The sequence below is a fragment of the Heteronotia binoei genome, chromosome 19 (genome assembly GCF_032191835.1).
Source record: "Heteronotia binoei isolate CCM8104 ecotype False Entrance Well chromosome 19, APGP_CSIRO_Hbin_v1, whole genome shotgun sequence".
NCBI classification, from domain to species: Eukaryota; Metazoa; Chordata; class Lepidosauria; order Squamata; family Gekkonidae; genus Heteronotia; species Heteronotia binoei.
The window spans coordinates 41,146,557-41,159,468 of record NC_083241.1 but is presented as its reverse complement, the minus strand read 5'-3'; the positions used below and the strand labels follow the sequence as shown (position 1 = coordinate 41,159,468).

Here is a 12,912-nt window from a genome sequence, read left to right as displayed (position 1 = left end):
AAGCATGGAGGCACACCATCCACCAGGCTGTCTCTTCCTTTGAGAACACACGCATAGCTGGTCTTGAGGACAAAAGGAGATTGAGGAAGAATCGCACTGCTACAGGACCAACCCTAAATCAGACTTTTCCCTGCAGCCACTGTGGCCGGACCTGCCTGTCCCACATTGGTCTTGTCAGCCACCAGCGAGCCTGCAGCAAACGTGGACTATTGCACCCTTCTTAAATCTTCGTTCGCGAAGCCAAGCCGAGAGAGAGAGAGAGAGATTCTTTCCATATACACCGGTACCAGTCGATGGTATTATTTTCTCCAGGGAAGCTGGTCTCTGCTGGCTGTAGATGAGATGGAGAAGCGGCAGATCTCCAGGCCCCACCTGGAGGCTGGCGACCCTACCAGTCCCACCCCCCATCCCAAGCTGTGCCACGCAGGGAACTGCGCGTCGGAAGAATTGCGTCAAACAGGATTTCCTTGGGCCTCTCCTGCTTCTCAGAGGCCCCCTCGACTTTCTTTTGGGGGGTAGGGTTGCCAGCCTCCAGGTGAGGCCTGAAGACCTCCCACTTTTCCTCCTCTCCCCAAACCCCGCTCTCTCCTGGGGTTGCCACCCTCCAGGTGAGACCTGGAGATCTCCCTCTTTTCCAACTGATCTCCAGCTGGCAGAGACCAGCTCCCCTGGAGAAAAGGGCGGCTCGGAAGGGTGGACTCTAGGGCATTGGACTGTGCTGAAGCTCCTCCTCTCCGCAAACCGCACCCTCTCCTAGGGTTGCCACCCTCCAGGTGGAGCCTGGAGATCTCCCTCTTTGTCAACTGATCCCCAGCTGGCAGAGACCAGCTCCCCTGGAGACATGTGCTGCTCGGAAGGGTGTACTCTGCCGCGACCCCTCCCCTTTCCAAACCCTGCCCTCTCCTGAGGTTGCCACCCTCCCGGTGGGGCCTGGAGACCTCCCTCTTTCCCAATTGATCTCCAGCTGGCAAAGACCAGCTCCCCTGGAGAAAAGAGCGGCTGGGAAGGGTGGACTCTAGGGCATTGGACTGTGCTGAAGCCCCTCCTCTCCGGAAACCCCGCCCTCTCCTGGGGTTGCCACCCTCCAGGTGGGGCCTGGAGACCTCCCTCTTTTCCAACTGATCTCCAGCTGGCAGAGACCAGCTCCCCTGGCGACGTGGGCTGCTCGGAAGGGTGTACTCTGCCGCGACCCCTCCCCTTTCCAAACCCCGCCCTCTCCCGGAGCCACCCCCCCCCAAGCCTCCACTGGCATTTGCCAAGCCCAACCTGGCAGCCGCCCTTTGGAGAGCCCCCCGGGGTCTCTCTCCTCCGGGCCTGGCCGGCGGTGGCTCTTCTCGTCGGGCGCGCTCAAGCCGCCTGGTGCGTTAGTGCGCCTGGGGCGCGCCTTTCCCGGCCGGTCCTCCCCGCCCCATATATGGCCACGGGGCCGAGGAGGAGGGAAGCGGGGCCGGGCCGGGGCGGAGGCAGGAGCGCAGCCGGCTCCCAAAAAAAGTATTGGCTGCGGGGAGGAGGAATGCGGGCGGGGGGGGGGCAGTACTTATCTGGCCGGCGCGGCTCCGGCGGCGCCCGCACTCCAGCCCGCCGCCCCGTCCCGTCCAGGAGCTCCGCCGCGCTCGCCTTGCCCGGGGGGAGCCTGTCGCGCTTGCCGGCCTCTTCTCTCGCTCCTTCTCGCCGTGCGCCCTGAGCCAGCCGAGCCGCCGCCATGGACGCCATCAAGAAGAAGATGCAGATGCTCAAGCTGGACAAGGAGAACGCCTTGGACCGCGCCGAGCAAGCCGAGGCCGACAAGAAGGCCGCCGAGGACCGCAGCAAGCAGGTGCGCCCCGCCTCCCCCCACCCCTCCGCGCCCCCGGGGCAGCTGCAGGGCGCCCGGAGCGCGCGCTCCATCCAAGGCTCCCCTCACCCCCCCGAGGGCTCTTGCGGCCCCCTTTGGCTTTGGATCGATGGGGGGGCACTTCTTGGGGGCTCCAGCCGGGTGGCAACGAAGCGGGCTTGGGTGGGGGCCGGGCTAGCCGGCGGGAGGAGTTGGCACCGGCGTGGGCTCGAAGCTGAGTTGGCAGGTTTTGAACCTCCAGCTCTCCCTTTATTGTCCGAGCCGGGGGGGGGGGGGGAGGATGACCCCAGAGCGCACCCTTCGATGCAGCCCCTCCCAACTGGAAGGCCAGGAGTTCACAAAGTAGAATTTCTGCTCACCACACTCTGCAGCTTCCGGGGAACTTTGGTTGGCACACCTTGAGTTCCCTGAGTGTCGGGCTGTTAGCCCCGATTTTACCCCCAGCGTCTCCTCCCGGTGGGACTTCTTTCATCGGGAGTAAGCCCTCCTGAGCTCCAGGGGACCGGCTCCCCCCCCCTCGTCCCGAAACCGGCGGTGCCCTACAATGGTGCCAGCCACCCCGAAAAGGTGCCCTCGTGCTCTTAAGATCCTTGTGGCTCGGAGAGATGCAGTGGAAAGGCCCGATTCCTTCCAGACGTTGGGGGTTTGCGGAGGCAAGAGGAAACGTGGTCGGTTGGCGTCCCTGCCTCTCTTCTTTTTGCCCCTGAAAAGCAAAGGGAGCTGGAGAAGGAAAAAAAAGAAGAAGGGCAGAGGGGTGCAGAGGGGGAAATGGCTGGTTTGGCTCATTCCGGGGGGGGGGGGGTCCGGGGGTTCAGAGGGCAGGATGCAGCAGAGGCCGGTGGCGGAAGGGGCATCCCACAAGCCATCTGATCCCCAGCTCAGGGGAAGCTGAAATGAAAAGGACTGGCGTCCCGCCCGCAACCAGCCTATTTGACTTGGAAAGAAGCCTGCCGCCCCAGTCAAACATGTCCATGGAATCCGGCTGAGCCCTGTGATCTCCCAAGCATGGATTCAGGGGCAAACCCTGGTGCTTCCAGCTGGCCTGGGGAGGCCGTGGCTCCCAGTCGGCCCAAAGCTGCTCTTGACAGCCTCCCCGTGAGCAGTCTGAAATTGGTGGCGACTGACTTTTCCTAGCGGGTTTCGCTGAAACTGGCCACCGTGACTCACCCTGGCTAGGTGAGGGCCTCTGCGTTCGAATCTAAGCGCAGGGAGTCTGGCTGACTTGTGGATCCGGCTGCACCCACGGCTCATGAGGACCTCGGATGTCTCCTTGCGTCCGTTCCCTACTCGGAACAGTTTTGCCCCCACCAGATTGGGGCTAGAGGCAGGGCCGGATTAACAATAAGGCCGAGTAGGCACTGGCCTAGGGGCCCCCACACTTTTAGAGGCCCCGGGCTGGCTCCCCACACCTGTTTCCCCCCCTATTTGCTGCCCACCCAGCCTGTACACGCAGCCAGCAACTGAGCCGCTCTTTGCCCGACTTGCCTGGTGTGGCAGCTGCTGACGTCGTCGTCTCCAAGTTTGCCTCTCTCTGCCTCTCCCGCAGCTTTGTCCGAGAGGCTTTTGAGAAGGGGCCTGCGGGCTGCAGGGGGGGCTCTGACTCTGAGATAATTTGCAAGCCCCCCCCCCTGAGATTTTGACGGCCTAGGAGCCTCCGTGGGGTTTAATCCGGCCCTGGCTAGAGGGGCTGGAGAAGTGGGTGGAAGGGAGGCAGATCTTACTCGGGAATCCCAACGCAACCTGTTGTTTCCTCCTCTCTTTGTCCGGCCACGTGGGTGGCTAGCTGGAGGACGATATAGCGCAGTTGGAAAAGCAACTGCGGGTGGCGGAGGACGAGCGGGACCGGGTTCTGGAAGAGCAGCACACCTCCGAGGAGAGCCTCCTCGCGGCCGATGAGAAGGCCACCAAGGTATCGTGTCGTGGGGATGCTAACGTTTCTCTCTTTCTCTCCTTTTTCTCTGTCGTCTGTCCTTCTGCACCCACACCTCTTCTCTGCACCGTCTTGTTGCCTGCTGCACCCACACGCCCCTTCCACGCCCAACCCACCCACCACCACCGCTTCTGTCCTTTGCCCCCCCTTGGTTGCCTGCCGGGCTAGCTGGAGGATGAGCTGGTGTCTCTGCAAAAGAAGCTCAAGGGCACTGAAGATGAGCTGGATAAATACTCCGAGTCCCTGAAAGATGCTCAGGAAAAGCTGGAGCTAGCGGAGAAAAAGGCTACAGACGTAAGTAAACTCCCCGGCCACGGCCCCATGCACGGACTCCGCTTCCCTTTTTCTGTCCGCCGTACTTCTCTCCACCATTTTACACCCTAGGCCGCGAGGCCTGGCATCACCTGGCCAGTGTGGCCAGACCAGCGGCCCAACGGTTTCCTTGAATAATTGTTACCCACTGCCAAAGATGTGGCTAGAGAAGTTCTGTGCTTGGCGTACCTTTGCTGTCAGCGGGGATGACTCGAACCCGAGGCGGAAGGCTGCCTCTTAGGGTTGACCGCTCGGGCAGGGGCGAACGAGACTGTGGTTTGCACACCGAATTCTGACACACGCAATGATGGGCGCCTAAAGCAGAACCGGGTGGCCCAGGCTACCCTCACCTCATCAAATCCCAGAAGCTAAGCAGGGCTGGCCTCGGTTAGTATTTGGATGAGAGACCACCAAGGAAGTCCAGGGTTGCTACGCAGAGGCAGGCAACGGCAAACCGCCTCTGTTCAGCTCTTGCCTTGCCTAGACGGCCCAGGCTAGCCTGATCACATCAGATCTCGGAAGCTAAGCCCCGGTTAGCACTTGGATGGGAGACCACCAAAGAACTCCAGGGTTGCTCTGCAGAGGCAGGCAACGGCAAACCACCTCTGTTCAGCTCTTGCCTTGCCTAGATGGCCCAGGCTAGCCTGATCACATCAGATCTTGGAAGCTAAGCCTTGGTTAGCACTTGGATGGGAGACCACCAAAGAACTCCAGAGTTGCTATGCAGAGGCAGGCAACGGCAAACCACCTCTGTTCAGCTCTTGCCTTGACCTAGATGGCCCAGGCTAGCCTGATCACATCAGATCTCGGAAGCTAAGCCCTGGTTAGCACTTGGATGAGAGACCACCAAGGAAGTCCAGAGTTGCTACGCAGAGGCAGGCAACGGCAAACCACCTCTGTTCAGCTCTTGCCTTGACCTGGATGGCCCAGGCTAGCCTGATCACATCAGATCTCGGAAGCTAAGCCTTGGTTAGCACTTGGATGGGAGACCACCAAAGAACTCCAGGGTTGCTCTGCAGAGGCAGGCAATGGCAAACCGCCTCCGTTCAGCTCTTGCCTCAACCTGGGTGGCCCAGGCTGGCCTGATCTCATCAGATCTCAGCAGCTAGGCAGAGTTAGCCCTGGTTAGTCCTTGGATGGGAGACCTTCAAGGAAATCCTAAGTTGCTACGCAGAGGCAGGCAATGGCAAGACCACCTCTGAGCATCTCTTGCTTAGAAACTCAAGAGGTCCCCTTAAGTTGTCTGGAACCTGAAGGCACTTTCTCCCATGACAAGCGGAATTCATAGTGCTTTCGGAATAACAAAAAAAACCCCTTCTGTGCTACGAACTTGGGCTTGCTTCCGTTTCTCCGTGGAGCGGCGTCTCTGAGTTTTCCTAGAGACGTAAAGCAGGGCAGCCAGATCCTTTCGGAGCCTTCTGCCGATTTTTGGAGTGTTCACAGAAGGCAGCTCAGGCTACCGTAGCGGCCCCTCAAGGAAAACGTGGTTTCCCCCATCAGAAGGCCGGGCTCGGAAGATGATACTTGCTGGGTCTGCAGTCTCCGGGACAGAGATCCAGAGAATAAGCATAGGGTTATATATAGCTCAGCACTTTATATGGTATAGCGCAAGAGCTTCTCTCCCCCCTCCTCTTTGCAGCCTCTCATCCCACCCACCTGTCTGACCCCTGACGAGTATTAAATAGTTCCATGCATGTAACTCTCAAACATTTTCAGCTCCACCATCCATTACAGTGTAACGGGACATTCTTTCCGAGTAGAGACTTCTTCCCGCGATTAGAGGGAGGGCTGCTTGTGCCGAGCTGATGATAGCATTTACATTTGGCTCCTTACAAAAAAACAAACCCACTTTGGCTTCTTTGGCATCCAGGAAAACGGATCTATGCAGCAAGAAGTTCTACAGAGCTTGGCCAAACTAGGCGGCTTAGGGGCGTGAGATAAAAATAAGTCAGGGGGCGAACGGTTTAGCAAGAGGGATTCTCGAGTTGGAAGACAAAGTCATTCCCACCCCCTCATTTCATTCATTGTGTTGGTTTAAGGGGGGGGGGGAATCCTGAGGATGGGGGGGCGGGAAGAGATCTCTGGTGCCCAGCAGAGAAAGGAATCCGCTCCACTTAATTTCAGCCCCTAGAACCACAAAATGACCGTCTGTCTGAGACCAGCAGGGCATAATCTGCTTCAGATGTGTTTTCTCTGCATGTGGCTTTCTATAGAGGGGAGTCAGCCGTTTATTTAACTTGTTCAAAGGAACCGCATATAGATCCTGGGGAGATATTCCTTATAAGGGAAAGAATGCAGACTATTTGGAAATCGCTTCCCTCGGATGAAGGCTGGAGGGAGCACAGAAATGCTACTGGGTTCAGAGAGAGAGAGAAAGTGCAGGCAGGAGAGAGAGTTTCCTTCCTTCCTTCTGTAGCTTTTTTGTTTAGGGAGCAGTGAAATTAATTCTGGAGGGGAAACGTAGGGCGTCTTTTGGTAGCCGCTTTCCCAAAGAGGCATCTCATAAGCACTGTGTTTTCCATCCGGCACAAAAGTCCTTAATTGAAAGAGAGAGAGAGAGGAGTGGTGATTGTGGAAGGAAATGGAAGGGAACTCCCATGAGGGTGAATCTCGAAGTTCACATCGGCCAGAGAGGAAACAGCTTCCTTGCTGACGCAGGTCTTTCTCATCGGAGAGACAGACGGATGTCTCTCATTAGGGCAAAAGGTAGGGCAGGTCTGGGGAATGAGCTCACCTTTCCAGGACGGTGTTGGGTAATAATCGTGGCTGGTTTGGTGTGAGTCATGGCCGGGGCAGGCTTTATTCAGCCTCCAGATCACTTCCTTTGAGATACCGATTTGACTCAAACGGGTTTGGAAGTTCTTCACGAGCAACACTTGGTGGCTCTTCTTCTCCTCTTCCCTCCTAGGCCTCCCCCAGCAGTCTCTCCCGATACCCTTTTCCTGTACAGATGCATCCTTTGTTCGAAAACATTACCAATTCTGGGTACTGAACCTTTCATTTTATGGTTGAGTAGCTGAGCTATAAAATGAAAGGTTCAGTAACCAGAATGAGTCAAGCTGCAGTACTGCAGTCCAAGCTCTCTGCTCACGCCCTGAGTTCGATCCTGGTGGAAGCTGGGTTCAGGTACCTGGCTCAAGGTTGACTCAGCCTTCCATCCTTCCGAGGTCGGTAAAACGAGTGCTTAGCTTGCTGGGGGGAAAGTGTAGATGACTGGGGAAGGCAATGGCAAACCGCCCCATAAAAAGTCTGCCGTGAAAATGTTGTGAAAGCAACGTCGCCCCAGAGTTGGAAATGACTGGTGCTTGCACAGGGAACTATCTTTACCTTTATAGCCGAGTATCTGCTTTGCATGCAGAAGATCCCAGGTTCAATCCCCGGCATCTCCAGTTGAAAGGACCAGGCAGGAGGGGATGGGAAAGGCCTCTGCCAGAGGCCCTGGAGAGCCGCTGCCAGCCTGAGTAGACAATACTGACCTTGAAGGACCAAGGGTCTGATTCAATAGAAGACAGCTTCATGAGTTCATGTATTATAGGGTAGGGGCAGTGGCTGAGTGGTAGAACCTCCGCTTGGCATGCAGAAGGTCCCAGGTTCAATCCCCGGGATCTCCAGCTAAAAGGACCAGGCAGCAGGCGATGCGAAAGACCTCTGCCTGAGACCCTGGAGAGCGGCTGCCAGTCTGAGCAGACAAGACTGACCTTGGAGGAAGTGGTAGACTTCAGCTTGGACTACAGAGAAGTCCCAGGTTCAATTCCTGGAAACTCCAGTTCAAAGGACCAGCCAGTGAGTGATGGGAAAGACCTCAGCCTGAGACCCTGGAGAGCAGCTGCCAGTCTGAGTAGACAATACTGACCTTGGTGGACCAAGGGTTTGAGTCAATAGAAGGCAGCCACCTGTGTTAATTTGTACTAGAGTTAAGGAAGGCCGTGCCTGAACGTGCTCCGCTTTGTACAGAGGGCAGTGTAATTCATGCCCTCTGGGGGGGGGGGGGGACACACGGACACATACATTTGGGCTGGATCACGTGCATTGGGATGGGAAACCCGCACAGGTTGGCCTGAACATCCTGGAGGAACGGAAGGGCAGGATCAAGAGAGAGAGAGAGAGAGAGAATGAAGCTTTACCAGCCACAATCGGTCTTGTTCCTTAGCAAAACCCAAAACAAACAAACCCCCAGTCTTTGGTGGCACTGGAGAGATTTATTGCAGCAGGAGTGTGTGAGAGCCGAAAGCTGCTTTCTGAACTGCAGGCTGCCTGGCCTGAAGAAGGGGGTGGGGGCTAGTTCACAAAAGATCCTGCTGCCAGAAACGTGAGCCTTTAAGGTGTCCCCAAATCTCTTCTTTATCTGTGCTGCAGCAAGCTATTACGGCTAGTCCTCCCCGCCCCCCCCCGAACTTCCTCCCTAAGTGTATTTAAGGATTACAGCCCAAAACTCTGCAAGAAAACACAGCTTCACAGGACTCCAGCCTTATGGTTTGATCCTAAGCAGGGGCTTGCTTTTTTTTTTTTTGAGTAGGAATGCACAGGAACTAGGGTTGCCAATCCCCAGGTGGGGGCAGGGGATCCCCCGGTTTGATCATCAGAAAGTGGGGGAAGGGGAGGGAAACATCTGCTGGGAACTCTACTATTCCCTATGGAGACTTATTCCCATAGGGAAAAATGGAGAATTGATCTGCGGGTATCTGGGGCTCTGGGGGGCTGTTTTTTTAGGTAGAGGCACCAAATGTGCAGCATAGCATCCAGTGCCTCTCCCCAAAATACCCACCAAATTTCAGAAAGATTGGACCAGGGAGACCAATTCTGTGAGCCCCAAAAGAAGGTGCCCCTATCCTTCATTATTTCCAGTGAAGGGAAGGCATTTTAAAAGGTGTGCAGTTCCTTTAAATGTGATGGCCAAAACTCCCTTTGGAGTTCAGTTATGCTTGTCACACCCTTGCTCCTGGCTCCACCCCCAATGTCTCCTGGCTCCACCCCTAAAGTCCCCAGATATTTCTTGAATTGGACTTGGCAACTCTTAACAGGAATGCAGTTTCAGCTGGCTCGGCGTCAGGGGGTGTGGCCTACTATGCAAATGGAGTCCTGCTGGGCTTTTCCCACAAAAAGGTCCTGTGTGAAACAATGGTGCCATCAGGGGGTGTGGCCTGATATGCAAATGAGTTCCTGCCGGGCTTTTTCTACCCCAAAAGCCCTGGTCCTAAGAGAGCGTCAAGCGGGCAGCCGTGTCGATCTAAAGCAGCAAAACGGAGTTTGAGTCCAGGGGAACATTTAAGACCAATAAAGTTTAATTCTGGGTATGAACTCCCATGTTCACGGACACAAACGCTCACACCTCGAATTAAACTTGGTTGGTCTTCAGGGCTTTTTGTGTGGGAAAAGCCCAGCAGGAACTTATTTGCATACCAGGCCATACCCCCTGACATCACCATTGTGTTGCACAGGGAGTTTTGTAGGGAAAGCCCAGCAGGAACTCATTTGCATATTAGGCCACACCTCCTAATGCCAAGCCAGCCGGAACTGCGTTCCTGTGCGTTCCTGTTCAAAAAAAAAAGCCCTGTTGGTATTAAAGGTACCATTGGACTCAAACTTCATTCAGCTTGGTCCTACGCATACTTACTCTGAAGTAAGACTAGTTGAGTTTAATGGGTCCTGCTACATAAACATGCAGAAGATCGAAGCATTGATCCAACAAAGCAAACCCAGGATCGGTCACATCTGATTTGGGTTTGTTTTCCCGCCCTTGGCTTGCTTTTGGGGATTCTTATGGAGACGTCATTAACGGACAGTGTTACATTCAGACTGATTTCAAAGTCCCAGTCAGGGGCATTCTCTTGGTTGAAGATATTCTTGGGCAGTTGGAAGAAATCCTCCAGCAGCCGCAGTTTTCAGAACGGGAGCCTGTGCATCTTAATATTCATGCACACATTTTTTTCCCCCGTTTTTGCTCCGTCTGTACCCCACTTCTCTCTCCAAAGCTGCATACAACAGGCTTCCTGTTTCCATTTTGTCCTCACAACAACACCCTGTGAGGAAGGTTAGGTCGAGAGTATGTGACTGGCCCAGGGTCACCCAGCCAGTCTCCATAGCAAAGTGGGAATTCAAACCTGGGTCTCCCAGGTTATAGTCCAGCTCTTGTAGTGCGTGGACTCTTATCCGGGAGAACTGGGTTTGATTCCCCACTCCTCCACTTGCAGCTGCTGGAATGGCCTTGGGTCAGCCATAGCTCTGGCAGAGGTTGTCCTTGAAAAAGCAGCTGCTGCGAGAGCTCTCTCAGCCCCACCTACCTCACAAGGTGTCTGTTATGGGGGGAGAAGATATAGGGGATTGTAAGCCGCTCTGCGTCGCTGACATTCAGTGTATAGAGTGGAATATACTAAATCCAATTTCTTCTTCTTCTTCCCACTTCATTGCATACATACATACATATGCACTAAACTGGCCATCTGACAGCAATGCTGATTCTGTGAATTACACGACAAAAAATGCAAGCCAACTTATGAAGAAGTATATAGAAACTGGTCCAAATGTCCAAAACATGTATATTCAAGTCCCAAAGTGGTGTGGTGACAAGCCAATAGATTAAGTACTTGTTTCTTTCCAGTCTTCATCAGACCTGGGACCAATACTGATTCAATTATATAGATTTCACATCGGCTACAGCTCAGTATGTGGCTTCTTGCAGCCAAGGTGAAATTGCTGCTGGAGACGCTCCGCGTCCCTCTTTTTTGAAAGCTGTGTAAAAAATCTATATAATTGAATCAATATTGGTCCCAGGTCTGATGAAGACTGGAAAGAAACAAGTACTTAATCGATTGGCTTGTCACCACACCACTTTGGGACTTGAATATACATGTTTTGGACATTTGGACCAGTTTCTATATACTTCTTAGTAAATCGGTCACTAGCTTGCATTTGTTGTTGCGTTATCCATTATAGTGACCTCTCTCGGATTGTATTCGATTCTGTGCATTAGGCAGTTTATGAGATGGAGGGCAGGAAGGGTTGCATCAGTGCTGAATTCTCGTGGCCCTTTCTTGCTCACGCAGGGAAATCCTGATCGCCACTTTGGGGCCAGGCAGGAGTTTTTCTCCAGGGATCCTGGAAAGTTTTTTGCCATCTTCTGGGCACGGAGCAGGGGTGTGTGTGGAGAGAAGGTGTTGCAGGGGGTTGGACTAGATGACCTTGGAGGTCCCTTCCAGCTGCATGATTCTGTGTGCAACCCCCCCCCCCCGGTTTAATAGCTAGAGCCCAGGGGAGACAACTGAAGCCCATCATTGGAACACGGCTACTGTGCAGGGAACATCTCAGCTGTGAGCTTCCTGGCCGTGCCACCTTAAAGAGACTGGCACCCTTCTGAGCCCACAGATTCAGTCAGAAGGGTGCCACGCAGCTTAAGATTTAAGCCTTCGGGAAACCACTGTTTTTTCACCCTCAGACCCCATACACACATAATTAGGGGGAAGAAGCTGTTGTGAGGCTGGCTGAGAAAGTAGGAAGGAAGTGCTCAAAAATATACATACATATATGCAGGGGTGGAATTCTAGCAGGAGCTCCTTGCATATTAGGCCACACCCACCCTGATGTAGCCAATCCTCTGAGAGCGGACAAAAAAGAGCCTTGTAAGCTCCAGGAGGATTGGCTACCCCAGGGGTGTGTGGCCTAATATGCAAAGGAGATCCTGCTAGAATTCCACCCTTGCGTATATGCAAAGATTTCACTTAACCAGCCCCAAGACTTGTTAAGTCCTCCGCGTTTGTTATCCTATGGCAGGCAGAAGGTGCCGATGCTCAGATTTCATTAAAGTGTCCAAATCACTTCTTTTAAAGTTGGTTTCTCATCGGCTCCATATTTAGTGAGAGGATCATTTCAGGTGGGGAGCCGTGTGGGTCTGTAGCAGCACCTTAAAGACCAACAGAAGTTTCCAGAATAAACTTCCAAGAGTCAACGCGCACTTTCTCAGTGAGCTTTCTCAGACAAAAGCATTCACCCTGAGAAATTCTGCTGGTCTTCAAGGTGCCAATAAGACGTTTGGTGAGAGCCTGCTTTATCTTTGCACATTTGACTGTTGGTGAGTAGTCCCTGCAAAGAATAGTTCTTGGGATCTGTAGCTGTCTTGTGGGTCACTCCTTCTTCCTAAGCCTAATCGTAGCATGTGGCCAGCTTCTTAAGGCTCTTCCCTCTTATTTCTTGCTTCCCCCTGTCCACTTCTGTCACTCCTGAATCTTGCATTTGAAGCTAGAGAATAACTGAGGCCTGGTTTGTTCACCTTCTGAAGGGAATGCAATAGAAGATGGGACTACACTCCAAACTGCAGAGGCAACCTTCCACCAGTGAATTTCCTTCACAGAATGAAACCCAGGGCTTTTTTTGTAGCAAGAACTCCTTTGCATATTAGGCCACATCCTCCTGATGTAGCCAATCCTCCTGGAGGTTACAGTAGGCCCTGTACTAAGAGCCCTGTAAACTCTTGGAGGATTGGCTACATCATGGGGGTGTGGCCTAATATGCAAAGGAGCCCCTGCTAGAATTCTATCCCTGGACCCTGTACTAAGAGCCCTGTAAGCTCTTGGAGGGATTGACTCCATCAGGGGTGTGTGGCCTAATATGCAAAGGAGCCCCTGCTAGAATTCTATCTCTGGACCCTGTACTAAGAGCCCTGGAAGCTCTTGGAGGATTGGCTACATCATGGGGGTGTGGCCTAATATGCAAAGGAGCCCCTGCTAGAATTCTATCCCTGGACCCTGTACTAAGAGCCCTGGAAGCTCTTGGAGGGTTGGCTCCATCAGGGGAGTGTGGCCTAATGTGCAAAGGAGCCCCTGCTAGAATTCTATCCCTGGAC

At 54.0% G+C, this 12,912-nt stretch overlaps 1 protein-coding gene across 15 annotated transcripts in view; it reads left to right on the top strand.

The window, feature by feature from the left end:
- The first annotated feature begins 1,567 nt into the window (after nt 1–1,567).
- The window catches only part of LOC132587502 (tropomyosin alpha-1 chain), a 56,040-nt gene continuing 44,695 nt past the window's right edge, over nt 1,568–12,912 (top strand). For 5 of the 15 annotated variants that reach the window (XM_060259756.1, XM_060259765.1, XM_060259763.1 and 2 more), the window contains exons 1-2: nt 1,683–1,816; nt 3,618–3,743. In XM_060259756.1, coding sequence (XP_060115739.1) covers nt 1,703–1,816; nt 3,618–3,743 — 240 coding nt within the window. In that variant the 5' untranslated portion in view covers nt 1,683–1,702. Of the gene's footprint in view, nt 1,817–3,617; nt 3,744–3,932; nt 4,059–12,912 lie in introns of all 15 variants that reach the window. The other 10 variants (XM_060259764.1, XM_060259762.1, XM_060259754.1 and 7 more) reach the window with 5 other exon arrangements.